At 42.6% G+C, this 17,839-nt stretch overlaps 1 protein-coding gene across 3 annotated transcripts in view; it reads right to left on the bottom strand.

The window, feature by feature from the left end:
• Positions 1–17,839, bottom strand: part of PROSER2 (proline and serine rich 2) — a 46,091-nt gene that overhangs the window by 12,589 nt on the left and 15,663 nt on the right. For 2 of the 3 annotated variants that reach the window (XM_036908123.2, XM_057498189.1), the window contains exon 2: positions 14,261–14,473. In XM_036908123.2, coding sequence (XP_036764018.2) covers positions 14,261–14,398 — 138 coding nt within the window. In that variant the 5' untranslated portion in view covers positions 14,399–14,473. Of the gene's footprint in view, positions 1–14,173; positions 14,474–17,839 lie in introns of those variants that run through there. The other variant, XM_036908124.2, reaches the window with a different exon arrangement.

The raw sequence follows: 17,839 nt of genomic DNA, 5'->3' as shown, positions 1-17,839 counted from the left end.
CATTCAGAAAATAGGCTCAGACAGGGAAGCTCCTCCACAACTGTTTCATGTTTCGTGACATGTTGTAGGTTTCACAGCTGAAAACATGGGTCAGTCAGTCCAGCTCCATCCCTGGATGTGAGAGCTGCGTTCAGGGGCAATGAAATGACTTCCCAAGGGTCTGTTTTGTAGAGGGCCCGAGACCGGAACTAGATCTATACTTGCTTTTTGTTTCATTCTACTTAACCCCCCTTCCAATCAGGCCTCGGGCACAGGTTTCATGCATCCTACCCTGGAGCTGCTCGAGCTCCCAGTTCTCCTTCAGGGTTCTTGTATGGCACACAAATCAGTTTTCAACAGGCCAGTCAGTGGGCAGAGTCCCTGGTCCTGGAACACTCACCGTATCTGAGGTCTCTCTCCTGGGCCAGAGGCTGGAGTATGGGCTGGGAACTGGAACGTATCCCCCAGGGCCTTCACTGTGATCGGGCTGGCTGGGAGCCCTGGCTGAAGGGGCAGGGTCAGAAAAGCTGTGGGCTCAGTCTGTTACCTAATTCTCCACACAAGAAGCTGCCCTCACCATGAGCCTGGACTCTGCTCACAGCGAGGAAACAATGCAGACACAGAGGGACAGCTGTGGCAAGGCGGTGGGGCAGGGCATTAAGGGTGTGACGAGCAGCCCCTGTCAGAGATCTATTTCTCCTGTTCCCAGGGGTTGTGCAGCTGCCTCTCTCAGACAGGGATGTTAGAGAGGAGACCGTGGGCCACAGGAGGAGGCACAGCACAAAGAGCAACGCAGGGAGAACAGGCAGATACAGAGCCAGGAGGGAGGCGAGGGGAGCCCCAGGCTGAAGGACACTGGAGGGAGCTGGGGAGTGACTGCTAAGGGGCACCGGGTTTCTTTCAGGGCCTGAAAATGTTTCAGCCATGACAGTGGGGATGGTTGCACAACCCCGTGAATTTACTAACGACCATTGTGTGGTATACTTCAAATAGGTGCACTGTGTGGCACGTGACGTGCTCTCATCACAGTGCTGTCTTCATGAGGCAGCGGCCTGGTGGCCCACAAGGGAAGCAGGATGCAGCTGGGGGCAGTGAGGCCCTGCTTGACCTGTGGTGCTTTTGGAAGTGGCATCTGCTAACTTAGCTCCTGAAGAACTAAGTAGACAGGAAAGGAGGATAAACAAAATGAGCAGCTTTCCTGCAAGGGAACGAGGCAAAAAACACGTGTCTGTCTCTAGTATCTGGAAGGTAGTGGGCTGACAGCAGAATTTTTTTAAAAATCCCCTTTCTGTAAACTGTGTTTTGAATGTACCAATGTGAGCTGTGGAGTAAAGGGAGCTTGTTAAGACTACAAGTCTCCTGATGCTGAAAGAACTAAAGAACTATCTAGATAACCGTAGCTCACCCATCCTATCCTGCACCCCGCCGTGCTCATTTCAGGTCATGTCCACAAACCTCCAAGTGAAACCCATGAGAGTACGTACATTTCTATCTTCATATGTGTATTATGATTGTGAAGAAATAACTTCTACTATATTTGACCAGGAAATCCAACATGCCAAGTGTATTAAAGTAACTGCAGTGCACACTGTGTACGCCTCTCATGAGGGGGACAGAGGCCTGGTCTGGCTGGTATCCATCCACTCCTGCACAAAAGTAACAGAGAAATTGTCCGTCTAGTTCCATGGGAGCTCTGACAAGAACATCTAGATAAGCTGGATGGCAGACTTCTATAATGAATGGTACCAAGAGTTACAGCAGTCAACCATCCTAGAGGTACCTGTGGGCATTCAGATTTGAGACCGGAGTTTCATTTGGTGGAAATAGTGGGAAAAAAACCTTTTGTTGAACAAAAAAGTTGAGAAGGCTTAGACTATTCAACCTGAAATACCCCTACCTAAAAAACTACTGAATTAATTAAGTTTTTAGGCTTTTTTGTTTAGTTTGTTCTTTTGAACAAAGAAATTTGATTTAGCTGCAGGCTAAGAGAATTGCGGCAACTCCTTGAGAGGGATTAAAACAGAACCAGCAGAACTCATGTCTATTCTAGACCAGAAATCAAAGAAAAGATTATGAGGGCTAAAAATACTTCTTGAGATGAACCAAAATCCCTGAGTCACCAGTCTCCTCAGTAGGCAGCCTAGGGTATTTGTTTGGGAGAGTGTGATTTGATGCTCACGTTTTCTTTTTACAGACTCCAAAATGATCTCATTGACAACTGAACAAGGCTTTATTGATTTAATAATCTAAGTTGCTGAGAGAAGCCCCTGCAGCTGAAACAAAACAGGGGCAGAGAAGCAAGTAAGGACCACCCCTTCTGCAGTTCCTTCCAGAGCTTTAATAGCTGTCCTTCTCTGGCAAGCCCATGAGAAACCCTAAGTGTACATGCGTTTCCCACAGTTTCAGTAGAAGGGTTTAATTATGGTTATTTCTAACTAGTCCCTGTTGTAATTTGTCACGATGGCTAACTGAAACCTGTACTTCTGGCCGGACAGAGACAGAAACAAACCAGTGAGAGATGAGATATGTGTACAGTTTTGATTACAGATCTGAAGAATAATGGCTTCGAAGGATTACAGTTAGGCTCCTGGCTGCCTTCCACTTCTTTAAACTAGCGGGAGCATAAAGAGCTCATGACTGAGCCGGAACTGTCCCAAGGGCTGGGCACCATATGGCTCCCAGACCCCTCAGAGGCTTGGGTCCTTCTGTCCTAGGGCTTCATGTGGCTGTCCTGCCACTAAACTGATGAGTTCCTAAAAAGATGAGAACTGCACACTTACTCCACCATCTATCAGTTCTTGTAGGTAGTAGACATTACTAAATGCCTATTAAGTTGAGCTCTTATAAAAGGTTTGTCTTAAAATGGCCATCATGACCAGTAAGTGTTTAGTTCAATGAGTGTAAGGAGCCAGACAGAAAAGAGGACAGGTCACTGCAGACCAGCCTGCTTTTCCTTTCCACCCTCCGATTCTTTTCCTTCCCTGGAAATGATGGAGCAGCGAGTGTGTCAGATTTCCAGGACACTCCTCACACACTGCTCCAGCCGGCCAGGGAGGCAGCATTCTGCGCACTGGCTTTACCAAGTCTTATCCCATGACTAAAGGGTGTGGCCAGAGACACCAGAGGCTTTGGGGAAGGAGGGGGCAAGCACGAGTTGGTGACTGCTGTCTGATCATAGACATTGTGTGACTTCAGGTCCGTGACATCTGTTAGCTTAGGGCATAGGAAGGATTCAAGACAGTTCATTGTATGTTAAATCTCCAAAACTCAGTAATGAATTTGGATATCTGTTTTTGCCTAAATTAGAGATAAAAATGAGTAAAAATTATACTTGAGGATTCAGGATGTTTCCAATTCACCCTCAAGGAAGCACTTATATGACTAAATTCCTCAAGAACTCTTGAGTACTAAGAGCTTCCCACTCTTTCCAATCAGGGAATCATGTTCTTTTCCAGAGAAAGTTCCAGGATGCCTTCAGGGTAGAACAGACTTCAGGGCCACATTCAGAATGAGGACCTAAGAACACTGCATGTGGCAGCATCTGCCCTGGCAGAGGCACTCAGGGTGTTCCAGGAGGTGTGAGTGTGTGGGAGAGACTAGCCTTCAGAGCTTACGGACAGGGGTAACCTTACACCCATAGCTTCTATGTCATCTTAAAGAGCTATCATGTAGGAAAGGCTCTAAATCCTCCCTGAAATGTTTATTTTGAATCTGCATCACCTCTCAAGGTAGTTAAGTTCCAGAACTGTACTAGCAACTTTGTACGGTCATGCTGCCTTGTATTAAAACTGTCCTTGAACTTCAGAGGAAAAAAGACATTCAGAAGGTATTCTCTTGGTCAAGTATTCCAGGATTTGGGCAATCTGTCATTATAGTGATACATTTCATTAGAAAATGTTCAGAGGAAGAATTTCTAACAAGAAAAATAAAATACAGATATAAACCCAACCAGCCTCTATAATAATAATGTACTTAGAAGAAAAGTTTCTAAATAGCAAAGATCTCTTATATCCAGGTAACACTTCAAATAGTGTTCAAAAATGTTAGGATAGTCTCATTTAACCTCATGCATGAATGTTTTATTTTCTTTTTAAAATAACCTTTGCTTAAAAGAAATACTGTAAATCAGAAGTAGATTATCTTTTTTTTTTTAAAGGGCCTTCCTAAAGGTGCATTTAGTACCATACAATTTCAAGGCCTAAAAACAGTTACTGACTAATCCTTTATCAGGCCAGGGATTAAAGGACAGCAAGCAGAGAAACTACTGTGGATGACTCTCATTCTAAAGAGATGAGTCATAAAAACATCTGATGATGTAATAAAAACATGGAGCTCCTCTCCAAATTTAGACTCCTCAAAAGTAAAGTAGGAGGTTTACAATTTTTTTAAAAATTCACAAGTTTTGTGATGGTGTAGAAAGTTCACTAGTTAAAAAATCTTAGCTGCTAATATAGAAGGCTTTGTAAAAGTCAAGTATTATACACATTGTTTAGAAACCTGCCATTTAAAATTAAATGCCACATTTTCTCAGTGTACCAGTTCTATCTAAGGAAAATACACAACTGTGAAATAATGACAAATGACAACTAACAGTGGCTCAATGATTTCACATACAGGAAAACGCTTGCCAATAGTCACAGGTCTAGGTAGAAGGTACTAGAACAAGACTAGAACATCCTTCATCAGGTGGTAAGAAATGGGTAGGCAACTGGGCTGTGTGGCAGAATCATGAAATCAAACACACATCATAAGAAGATAATTTGATTCTGTGCTGCGTTAATTTCTATGTTTTGTGGCTGTCATATCCACGATGGCCCACTCTTACATACAATGATGGGCCTGTGGGGGACGCACAGATTACACAGGCCATGGTATTACTCCATGATCCCACTGGGTAGAAAAGACCTGGAGAGGAAAGGCATGCTCTCATTTAAACCAAAAGGGATGTCCCACAGTAAGACTGGCAGAATTAAGAAATGTGTGAGATAGGGGTGGAAAGGGTGTTTTCCTTTTACTATCTCATCTTTAGTGGTGAAAGAACAAAATTTAGAAGACTGCTGATAAGAAAAAAAGGGAAAAGTGTGAGTAGACAAGATGATGGTGCAGGCATTGTGGAATCAGGCTCCACTTGGAAGCTGACAGGGAACCGGGAAAGAGAAGCTGGTACCAGTAAGCACAGGCTAGATGCTACGCATTTGACCCTTTGAAAGAATTATTATCTCATTCACCCCATTATTTTTAACCAGTGAAGAAAATAACTAATGAAGAAAGTGATTATAGGGATTTCTCAAGATGGCAACGTGAGGAGGGCGGTGGAAATCTCCTCCCAAAACCATATAAATTTTGAAAATACAGCAAATACAACTATTCCTAAAAGAGAGACCAGAAGATACAGTACAACAGCCAGGCTACATCTACATCTGCGAGAACTCAGCATCTCATGAAAAGGGTAAGATACAAAGCCGTGACCCAGCAGGACCCGAGCACTCCCCCCACCCCAGCTCACTGGCGGGAGGAAAAGAATCAGAGTGGGGAGGGAGTGGAAGCACAGGACTGCTAAATAACCAGCCCTAGTAATCTGCACTGGGAGCAGAGCACAGACACACATTGCATGGTGTACTGGATATTAGAGAAATGGAAAAGTAAAATCTGAGATGGAGACTGTAAGTGGGTCCCTACAGCCACCTCCCCTGGGACAAAAGAAAAACAGGTGCTTTAAAAGTCTTAAAGAGACAAGGCTTTAACCGGTGGACAAAATCGTCCCAGCACACTCAGCCCAGCAGGCTAGGAATCTTAAGGAGTTTCAGGAGCCCTAAACCCCTGGGTGACAACGCAGCTCTGAAGCCTGTCAACACAACAAGCAGCCTGCTGTTCATTGCCGCCTGCCAGCACTGGAAACAATCTGGCTGACCCATCATTGCTGTGGACCAGTCAGGGAGCAGCCCCACCTACAACAACCACACAGTCTTCTCCCAGTGTGCAGCGAACCGGGCCAGATTCAGAGGCTGCCCCCTGTGCGCAGCTGCCTGGCACAGGCAGAGGAAGCCGGTGCAAAAACCAGAAGGCACAAAGGGGCACCGTTCTCGCAGAACACATGCCACTCATCTGCAACCCCTGCCAGTGCCTTAGGCTATCCTAAGGACCACCCCCCACACACAGCAGCTCAGGGGATTAACCCAGAGACTGCTCCCTGTGTGTGGCTAAATGGCACAGGCAGCAGAGAAGGGCAAGGCAACCAAAAAGCAGGAAGGGATTTTTGTTCGCCCAGCTGACACACATGCCACTCGCAGGTGATCACTTCTATCACCATGAAAAGGCAGAAGAACCTGGTCCAGTCCAAAATCACTCAAATGCCAGAGACAGGGCCTGGTGCGATTGATATAACCAATCTCCCTGAGAAAGAATTCAAAATAAAAGTCATAACCATGTTGATAGAGCTACAGAGATATATGTAAGAGCTAAGGGATGAAGTTTGGAGGGAGATAACAGAAATGAAACAAACAATGGAAGGACTTAAAAGTAGACTGGATGAGGTACAAGGGATTGTTAATGGAATAGAAATCAGAGAACAGAAATACAGAGAAGCTGAGGGAGAGAGAGATAAAAGGCTCTCTAGGAATGAAAGAGTGTTAAGAGAACTGTGTGGCCAATCCAAACAGAATATTCGCATAATAGGGGTACCAGAAGAAGAAGAGAGAGAAAAAAGGGATAGAAAGTATCTTTGAAGAAATAATTGCTGAAACCTTCCCAATATGGGAAAGGAAATAGTCTCTCAGACCATAGAAGCCCACAGATCTGCCAACCCAAGGGACCCAAGGAGAACAACACCAAAACATATAATAACTAAAATGGCAAAGATCAAAGACAAGGACGGGGTATTAAAAGCAGCCAGAGAGAGAAAAAAGATCACCTACAAAGGAAAACCCATCAGGCTATCTTCAGATTTCTCAGCAGAAACCTTACAGGACAGAATAGAATGGCAAGATATCTTTAATGCAATGAAAGAGAAGGGCCTTGAACCAAGAATACTGTATTCAGCAAGATTATCATTTAAATTTGAAGGAGGGATGAAACAATTCCCAGATAAGCAAAAGTTGAGGGAATTTACCTCCCACAAACCACCTCTACAGGGTATTTTAAAGGGACAGCTCAAGATGGAAGCACCCCTAAGTCTCAATAGATATCACCAGAGAAAATAAAATCACACCAAAGAAAGCAGACGAACCAAATACTAACAAAAGGCAAAAAATAAAATCAGCTATCCACAAAAGCAGTCAAGGGAAACACAAAAGAGTACAGAACAAAACACCTAACATATAAAGTGTGGAGTAGGAAGAAAAAGAAGGGAGAGAAATAAATAATCATCAGACTGTGTTTATAATAGCATAATAAGTGAGTTAAAGTTGGACAGACAGTAAAGAAGCTACCCTTGAACCTTTGGTAACCACTAATCTAAAGCCTGCAAAGGCAATAAGTACATAACTATTGATAATCACCTTAAATGTAGATGGACTGAATGGACAATTCAAAAGACAGAGGAATAGAATGGATAAAAAAGCAAGACCCATCTATATGCTGCTTACAACAGACTCAACTCAAAGCCAAAGACATACACAGACTAAAAGTGAAGGGATGGAAAAAGATATTTCATGCAAACAATATGGAGAAAAAAGCAGGTGTTGCAGTACTTGTATCAGACAAAATAGACTTCAAAACAAGGAAAGTAACAAGAGATAAAGAAGGACATTACATAATGATAAAGGGGTCAGTCCAACAATAGGACATAACTATTATAAATATCTGTGTACCCAACACAGGAGCACCGACATATGTGAAGCAAACACTAACAGAATTAAAGGAGGAAACTGAATGCAATGCATTTGTTCTAGGATATTTCAACACACCACTCACTCCAAAGGACAGATCAATCAGACAGAAAATAAGTAAGGACACAGAGGCACTGAACACACTAGAACAGATGGACCTAATAGACATCTACAGAACTCTACTCCCAAAAGCAGCAGGATACACATTCTTCTCAAGTGCACTTGGAACATTTTCCAGAATAGAACACATACTAAGCCACAAAAAGAGCCTCAGTAAATTGAAAAATATTGAAATTCTACCAACCAACTTCTCAGACCACAAAGGTCTAAAACTAGAAATAAATTGTACAAAGAAAGCAAAAAGGCTCACAAACACATGGAGGCTTAACAACATGCTCCTAAATAATCAATGGATCAATGACCAAATTAAAACAGAGATCATCTTTAACAACCATTTGATCAATAAATATGAGAGATGCCCTCACAAAAAAAAAAAAAAAAAAGGACAGACTTCCAATGGTAAAATAAATAAGTAACCGGGATGTAATGTATAGCCTAAGGAATATAGTCAATATATTGTAACAGCTTGGTAGGGTGATAGCTGGAACCTAGAATTATGTATATAAATGTTTTACCACTGTGTTGTACACTTGAAACTAATGTAATGTAATACTGTGCGTCAACTACCCTTCAATAAAAAATAATTATTTAAAAAAAAAAAAAAAAACAGAGATCAAGCAATATATAGAGACAAATGAAAACAACAGCAAAACGCCCCAACTTCTGTGGGACACAGCAAAGGCAGTTCTAAAAAGAAAGTATATAGCAATCCAGGCCTATTTAAAGCAGGAAAAACAATCTCAAATGAATAGCCTAAAGTCATAATTATTGAAACTGGAAAAAGAAGAACAAATGAGACCCAAAGTCAGCAGAAGGAGGGACATAATAAAGATCAGAGAAGAAATAAATAAAATTGAGAAGAATAAAACAATAGAAAAGAAATCAATGAAACCAAGAGCTGCTTCTTTGAGAAAATGAAGTAAAAGTTAAACCCCTAGCCAGACTTATTAAGAGAAAAAGAGAATCTAAACAAATAAACAGAATCAGAAATGAGAAAGGAAAAAATCATAATGGACACCACAGAAATATAAAGAATTATTAGAGAATACTATGAAAATCTATATGCTAAATAAATCCAGTTATGCTGGATAACTTAAAAGAAATCGACAACTTTCTAGAAAAATACAACCTTCCAAGACTGACCAAGGAAGAAACAGAAAATCTAAACAGACCAATTACCAGCAACAAAATTGAATCGGTAATCAAAAAAACTACCCAAGAACAAAAGTCCAGGGTGAGATGGATTCACTGCTGAATTTTATCAGACATTTAGAGAAGACATAGTACCCGTTCTCTTTAAAGCATTCCAAGAAGAGGAGGAAATACTTCCAAACTCATTCTATGAAGACAGCATCACTCTAATACCAAAACCAGGCAAAGACACCACAAAAAAAGGAAATTACAGACAAATATCCCTGATGAACATAGATGCAAAAATACTCAACAAAATATTAGCAAACCGAAATCAAAAATACACCAAGAGGATCATACACCATGATCAAGTGGGATTCATCTCAGGGATGCAAGGATGTTACAACATTCGAAAATCCATCAACATCATCCAGCACATACACAAAAAGGACAAAAACCACATGATCATCTCCATAGATGCTGAAAAAGCATTCAACAAAATTCAATACCCATTCATGGTAAAAACTCTCAACAAAATGGGTATAGAGGGCAAGTACCTCAACATAATAAAGGCCATATATGACAAACCCACAGCCAACATAATACTTAACAGCGAGAAGCTGAAAGCTTTTCACCTAAAATCGGGAACAAGACAGGGAAACCCACTCTCCGTGCTTTATTCAACATAGTACTGGAGGTCCTAGCCACAGAAATCAGACAAAACAAAGAAATAAAAGGCATCCAGATTGGTAAGGAAGAAGTCAAACTGTCACTATTTGCAGATGACATGATATTGTACATAAAAAACACTAAAGAATCCAGTCCAAAACTACTAGAACTAATATATGAATTCAGCAAAGTTGCAGAATACAAAATTAATACACAGAAATCTGTTGTATTCCTATACACTAATGATGAACTAGCAGAGAGAGAAATCAGGAAAACTATTCCATTCACAATTGCATCAAAAAGAATAAAATACCTAGAAATAAACCTCACCAAGGTAGTGTAAGACCTATACCCTGAAAACTACAAGACACTCTTAAGAGAAATTAAAGAGGACACTAACAAATGGAAACTCATCCCATGCCCTTGGCTAGGAAGAATTCATATTGTCAAAATGGCCATGCTGCTTAAAGCAATTTACAGATTCAATGCAATCCCTATCAAAATACCAACGAACTGGTACCAACAGCATTCTTCAACAAACTGGAACAAATAGATCTAAAATTCTCATGGAACCACAAAAGACCCTGAATAGCCAAAGCATTCCTGAGAAGGAAGAATAAAGCAGGGGGGTATCTCACTTCCCAACTTCAAGCTCTACTACAAAGCCATAGTAATCAAGACAATTTGGTACTAGCACAAGAACAGAGCCACAGACCAGTGGAACAGAATAGAAAGTCCAGATATTAACCCAACATATATGGTCAATTAATATAAGATAAAGGAGGCATGGATATACAATGGGGAAATGACAGCCTCTTCAACAGCTGGTGTTGGCAAAACTGGACAGCTACATGTAAGAGAATGAAACTGAATTACTGTCTAACTCCATACACAAAAGTAAACTCAAAATGGATCAAAGATCTGAATGTTAAGTCATGAAACCATAAAACTCTTAGAAAAAGCTTAGGCAAAAATCTCTTGGACATGAACATGGGCAACTTCTTCATGAACATATCTCCCTGGGCAAGGGAAACAGAAGCAAAAATGAACAAGTGGGACTATATCAAGCTGAAAAGCTTCTGTACAGCAAAGGACACCATCAGTAGAACAAAAAGGCATCCTACAGTATGGAGAATATATTCATAAATGATATATCCGATAAAGGGTTGACATCCAAAATATATAAAGAGCTCATGTGCTTCAACAAACTAAAAGCAAATAAGCCAATTAAAAAATGGGCAGAGCATCTGAACGGACACTTCTCCAAAGAAGAAATTCAGATGGCCAACAGGCACATGAAAAGATGCTCCACATCGCTAATCATCAGAGAAATGCAAATTAAAACCACAATGAGATATCACCTCACACCAGTTAGGATGGCCAACATCCAGAAGACAAACAACAACAACAAATGGCGAGGATGTGGAGAAAGGGGAATCCTCTTACACTGCTGGTGGGACTGTAAACTAGTTCAACCATTGTTGAAAGCAGTAAGGAGGTTCCTCAAAAAACTCAAAATAGAAATACCATTTGACCCAGGAATTCCACTCCTAGAAATTTACCCTAAGAATGCAGGAGTCCAGTTTGAAAAAGACATATGTACCCTTATGTTTATCACAGCACTATATACAATAGCCAAGACCTGGAAGTAATCTAAATGTCCATCAGTAGATGAATGGATAAAGAAGATGTGGTACATATACACAATGGAATATTATTCAGCCATAAGAAGAAAACAAATCCTACCATTTGCAACAACGTGGATGGAGCTAGAAGGTATTATGCTCAGTGAAATAAGCCAGGTGGAGAGAGACAAGTACCAAATGATTTCACTCATCTGTGGAGTATAAGAAGAAAAAAACTGAAGAAACAAAACAGCAGCACAATCACAGAACCCAAGAATGGAGTAACAGTTACCAAAGGGAAAGGGACTGGGGAGGATGGGTCGGAAGGGAGGGATAAGGGGAAAAAAAGGGGGGGCATTACTATTAGCAGTAATAATGTTGGGTGGTGATCACGGGAGGGCTGTACAACACAGAGAAGACAAGTAGTGATTCTATAGCATCTTACTACACTGATGGACAGTGACTGTAATGGGGTATGTGGTGGGGACTTGATAACGGAGGGAATCTAGTAACCATAATGTTGCTAATGTAATTGTACATTAATGATACCAAAATTTAAAAAAGGAAGTGATTATATAACTTTTCCCAGGCTACAAGGGGAGGCACATTTGAATCTGAATTCAGGCTTGTCTCCAATACCCTGTATTTATTACTATCCTGAGCTGATTGTCAGGATAGTTATTGGTTAGCAAAGAAGAAAGCAACTTTAAAAATGCATATGAATTTTTTTTTTTAATTTAAGAGAAGTTATAAGTATCTTGGGGAATGACCTTTTGATACCAGCCCCATTGTAAATCCTATGCAGGCTCCAAAAAGCCTTCCCCACAGACAGCTAAGAGTATATAATGCTGTTCTCATTCACCTTCACTTCCTGATATTTATAAATGTAAGAGATTTATAGTCTTTGCTTTCTTTGACTCTAATGATATTTCTAATATATTACAAAATATGTTCATGGTAGGTTTCATAATGACTTTGTGAGTTTGCAGCTGAAACTAAGAGATCTCCTTTGAAACAAGAGCCTTGGTGTCTGGAGATACAGTCTCCTCTGTAGATCGACATACTCTCCAAGCTTGGCTGGTCACTGAGTGGGTGCAAAGGCTCCATGCTTCACTGACCGTGAGACAGCTGTGGGGCCATGCCAGCCCCCAAGCTTCCTGAGGAGCGGTCAAGGCCTTTGCTGCATCTGATCACACTCTTCTTCTCTGTGCCCAGCCCTGCACCCTTCCTTCCAGAGGTGCATCCAGCTCCTAAACAGCCACCTGCACTCTAGCCTCCTGACCTCCTCTCAGAACCTGCCGCCTAGGAAGTGAAGCTGCCACAGACTATTGCGCCATAATGGATCATAGTCCCTGGAAGGGACACTCCACTGCTGTGCCCTTAACTCCTGGAACTGGACTAGAGTATGTGAGCAAATGTACAAATCCCACACACAAGGGACGAGAGGCAGTGTAGCGCAGTCCTCATGGGACGTGTTCATAGAGATCAGTCAGGTCCTATTTGTCTGTGCTGCTTAGGAGTTGGGGACACACAGAAGATGTGGTGAAAGCAGGCATTAACTGGTTATTACTGTGAAGAATGGACCCTTCATAGACTAGGGACTAGAATGGAGACACAAAAGTAGCAAGTTTCCTTCCCAAAGGCAAAGCATTTGACATACTTGGGATCACAATCCCTCCCAGGAGGAGGTGGAGAGCAGGCATTATTTCAGTTCTTATCCAGGGAGGCCATAGTACAAAGGATATTAAGAGATCTGCCTCAAGTTCAACAAGAAAACAAACGTGGAGGCCAAGAAAATAATTCAAATAGGCCAACTCCTAGTGCACCACACCTGTCTTCTTACATACCCCAGCCGTCTGATGGACACTCAGTGTTCCTCCCTTACCACATCACTGTCATACCTAAGCTGTTTTAGAAACACCTTCTTTATCAGCACAGGACTGCTTCCTCACTGTGTTTAGAACATACTCCACTAATTAACTGGCATATTAATCTATCTTTTCTACATATTTTCTTCAGATGTATTTAAATCTTAAAAAGAGTCCCAAATTCTCCAGTCTTAAGGATTTGTAGGTTTTCAGATATTCAGAGGATAATCTATAGTATACTTTTCTTTTGGCAAATCAATATTTATTACATATTACCATGATAGTTTACCAAAAACATATGCAAGTGGGAGTCTATAAAATTCTGTCATTACTACTAACTGCCCTCTATTCCATATATATCTTGCTTTTTTCGGCATATTGGGGTTTAATTTTAAGGTTCAGTGTATCTGAAGGAAATTGGTGCTGCCACTGTTAGAAGCACTGTGATGAACAATAATAGGCTGTTACTAGTAAGGCCCAAGGTCACTCTGTCCCGGCCTTCTTGCTATGAACATGAGAGTCTCTCTCCTGAAAGATGAATATCCTGAGGGATGGGCATGCAGAAAGGTCATCTCTTAACTTTTTTAAGACTAAAGACTCATTTTGTACAAATTCTCAAAGCTTGTGGATCCTATGTCAGGTTGTGGATTCTGAGCAAAAGGGCCCCAAAGCACCTATATTTGCAAAGGAGTGACCATCTGTTTTAAAGTGAATTTGTTTCTACACTGTATGGTGTTTCTCTACGTCAGTCTTTGAACCGCAAGGCTGCAGGGCCCTTCCCGGTTGCTGCCTAGGGCAGGGTCCTCTGGGGGTCTCTGCAGTCCCCTTACCCGCACAGCAAGAGATCCACTTTCCTGCTGTGGGTAACGCTCTGTATTTGTGCAAACTTTAAGATGACTAAAAATAAAATGCCACTTCATAAATCAAGTATTCCCAAACAGCAAAAGGACTTAACAGGATCTTCCTCAGAAGGGAGGGAGTGGGGTCAAAGTCGGCCAAGTGCGGCGTGAGCGTCCAAGCAGGAAAGACACCCGTCACTCACCAGGGTGAAGCTCCTGGAGTGGGAGCCGCTGCTGCTTCTCTCCAGACTGTCCCCTCTGCCCAGGTCACTGAGCCCGCAGTCTGGCGACAGGTCAGAGGCCATCTCGGAAGAGTCTGAGTTCTGCTGCTGCGCAGGCATCCCCACTGAAACGGCCCGCAGGCTTGATCACGGGAAGCTGGGAAGGGGCCGGCACCCCATCCCCGAGCAGATCACCTGAGGAGCGGGCAAGCACATAGGGACAGGGCGAGTGAGCCTAGACAGTCCCCAGACGCGAGGCTCGGTTAAACTCATCCGCAGCCGCAGCCGCCGCCACCGGGGCGAGGATAGCAAGCACCCCCAGGTCGGCCTGTCTGTGACGCTCACTTCCATTTCTCCTTTATATCCTTCTCCACTGTGGAAATGCCGGAACTGTTTTTAAGGAAAGACGGGTGTACCAGACATCACCCTGGTGCTGGAAATTTGACAAATAATGCTCTGGCACTTTCCTTCGCACCGAGGGCTCTTTCACACTCAGACTAGGGTTTTCCCTGTGCTGCTCGTTACTTGGAGTCTTTTCTGCCTCAGACACCGCAAAATTACGTTCCTTTTCCAGCCTCACTGCAGTTAAGCGCTGAGTGAAGTGACAAGGGCTAACAGATGACGAGCATAAGTTTGGGACACATTTGACTTCTTCATATAGCACGAAGGTGCACTAAGTTAATACTTTCAGGAACCAAGCCATCGAAAATGTCCCCTCTCAGCCCTTTAGTTTCATGCAGTCCTGACTCTCTTAGCAGGAAATTCAGCTCAGTCCCTGAATAACAGACAACTGAGTTTAACAAAACTTTCTAGAAGACCAAAGAAGACTAATCACATAATCTGATTACATATGCATACTGATTACATAGGACCTGATGTTCTGGCAAGCGAAGAGATGGATGCTCAGCGTGTTCTTACCAAAAATACTGCCATTGCCTAATGAGCCCCTGTAATACTGAGGGGCTGGGAGCCCAAAGGACCACAGTACAGTCTGGGGTGTGTGTGTGCATGCATGTGTTGTGCAAGCTTGTTCATATATTTTTTTTAAGGTATCATTGATATACACTCTCTTGGGCTGCCATCTTTAATCCACACTCCATATATTAATTTTTAATAGAGACATGATTATTTGTAGAGAAAGTTCAATCAGTATTGAACACCTTTAGGGAGTCATTTAAGACTTCAAAAATTACTGTTGAAATCGTCTCAGAAAAATCCTGAAGCCATCAGAACAGATTAAAAAAGAAACTATTCCTCACACCATTTCGCTTAATTTTTCCAGTGAATCAGCACAAGTAAAATGGCAATTGAAGGGCAAGGTTAGGGAACCAGAGATTCTGGGCATATATACTTTTTGTAAGTTGCCATTATTCCAAATGGTAAAAAAAGACTTACGAATCTGTTAAAATGTTTTAACATTTGTTTATAAAAAGAAAGCCTAAACAATATACAGATTTTAGATTGTCTACATAGCCAATACTAAGCAACCCAGAAGTTCAGATCTGCACAGTGAAACTCCCCACAGAAGTCAGTCTGTAAATGAAATGCCTAACACAACTCTAGCACACACAGAGACACACACAGATACACTAAATGTGCTGATGACACTGACTGGTGACAAAGCAAGGCAAAGGCAGATGTGCAGCCATATCTCAGGACCTTGAGGAGCTGGCCTCGGGCAAGGTAGACAGGAAATACAGAGGCTAAACCTTAGATTCTTTTGATCTGCAGATTCCTACCCAGTGACTCAGTTTTAATTCATTCCTTGCACTGCTCCCAGGAAAGGAGGGGGATGCGCGGGGCATTCGTCTCCCCCTGCACACTATGGTGAGAAGAAAGACGGGAACGTGAAATACTGATTCACCCCACACAATGAGGGAACCCAGGGCAACTGCCCTGTCGTGGGAAAGTATTTGAGTTTTGCTATAGGTCTGGCGGTAAGAACAGGTTCCCTTGCAGTGTGATGGGAGGGTGGTCATTTACCACACCATTCAAGAGTATACCTTTTTTTTATGTTGCTATAATTTTAAAAGCTATTCTGTTGCTGTAAAACTATAAACATTTAGGCTTTTATAAATTATTCTCTTGAAAGAATGAGGAAGTTAACCAGAATTCTCAAGAAGGCAGAGGTTGTGGGGGAGAAAGTGAAAACCTTGGCTCAACATCCTTCTCAGGCTCAAGGTGTCAATCTTCTGTGATCTCTTAGGGAATCGAGAACTGGGGGCTTCCTAGCCCTAGTTCCCCAGGAACTAAAAATATGGGGTTCCTTGGGAGGTACCCACAATGAGAAGCAAACAGACTTCACAGCAGGGACCCCAGCTGTGAGTCTCTGAAGATTATTTACCAGGAAAATACTTAGGTCTCCTTGTCCAATCAAGGGATTACTTTCTGGGTTTGCAAATGGTGCACTTTATAAAAAAATGAGTCTAAGATCAGACTCACTTAGCCCATTAATGAAGAAACTGACTTCTGCTAAGGAACAGAACAGTGTCACTAAGAAGTCATGAAAAGCCTGGTCCCACGGGAGCAGAAATATGAGCCACATGTGCTCATTTTCTGTTTATTCTCTTCTACTTCTTGTGTTTATTTCCCATTATTTACTAGTAGCATCCTTTTCTGTTAAGGTCTGGATTATCAGTTGGGCAAAGAGAACAAGGAGGTCACAACTGCTCTGAAGTCTTAGTGAATATGCACCTGCCAGGGGGACAGCAGCTGTCCCAGTTGATAGTCCTGGTGGATCTGGGGGGGGTGGTAGTAGACAGGCCGGTGAAGTCCCTGAAGTGAGTGCATGGGAGCCAGGAGAGGGAGGTGGCACCTTGTTAATTATGAACAAGCCAGAAAGGCCCAGGAACACCTGGGTGATATGCATAAAGCCCTCCTTCCACCATCACCCATGCCATCTAGGTTCTAAATGGCCAGACTGCAGAGCAGACCAAGAAATGAAGTCTCCCCAGTATTCATCCAAAAGCTCTGTTTTTGCCAAACCCCAAAGCTGAATTATGCTGGTCAAAGACCCACCCCCAGGCTTTGTCATACAAAGCTTTCAGACATCTGTGACTCTACCTTCATCCCAGACACTCTGCTGCCTCCTCTTGCTGTGTCATTTCGGCCCACTGCCCCTCCAGTCCCCCTCCAGAGTTCAGGACCATTTTAGCACAGGCCTGCATTCCTCAGTAGCCACCTGACTGTTCTTGCTTTTCCAGTCTTCCTTCTCCTTCTGCTGGATTAACCTTGAAACACCACTCTCCTAAAAGCAATCAACTTTTACCTCAGTGCCTACCAGCTTCAAAACCAAAGTTTCACGCTATCAATCAATACTTGCTTCCACTTGCTCCTAGCCTGAGCATGTTCCTTCGATGGTCAGTACCTTCCTGCCTCACACTGAGCTGATTTGAGGCACTGGAGAGGTCAGGGGAGCAGAAGTCCTCTCTCCAACAGAGGAGCTTGATCTCTGCACTGCTTCATAATCCAGCACCGTGTCAGGTCCACACCCACTGGGCACATCCACGGGGATGAAGTCCAGCCATGTGAGATTTTCTAAAGCCCCACAAGTAATTCTGC

Source organism: Manis pentadactyla, chromosome 3 (genome assembly GCF_030020395.1).
Source record: "Manis pentadactyla isolate mManPen7 chromosome 3, mManPen7.hap1, whole genome shotgun sequence".
Classification (NCBI taxonomy): Eukaryota; Metazoa; Chordata; class Mammalia; order Pholidota; family Manidae; genus Manis; species Manis pentadactyla.
This window is presented reverse-complemented; position numbering and strand designations above follow the sequence as displayed.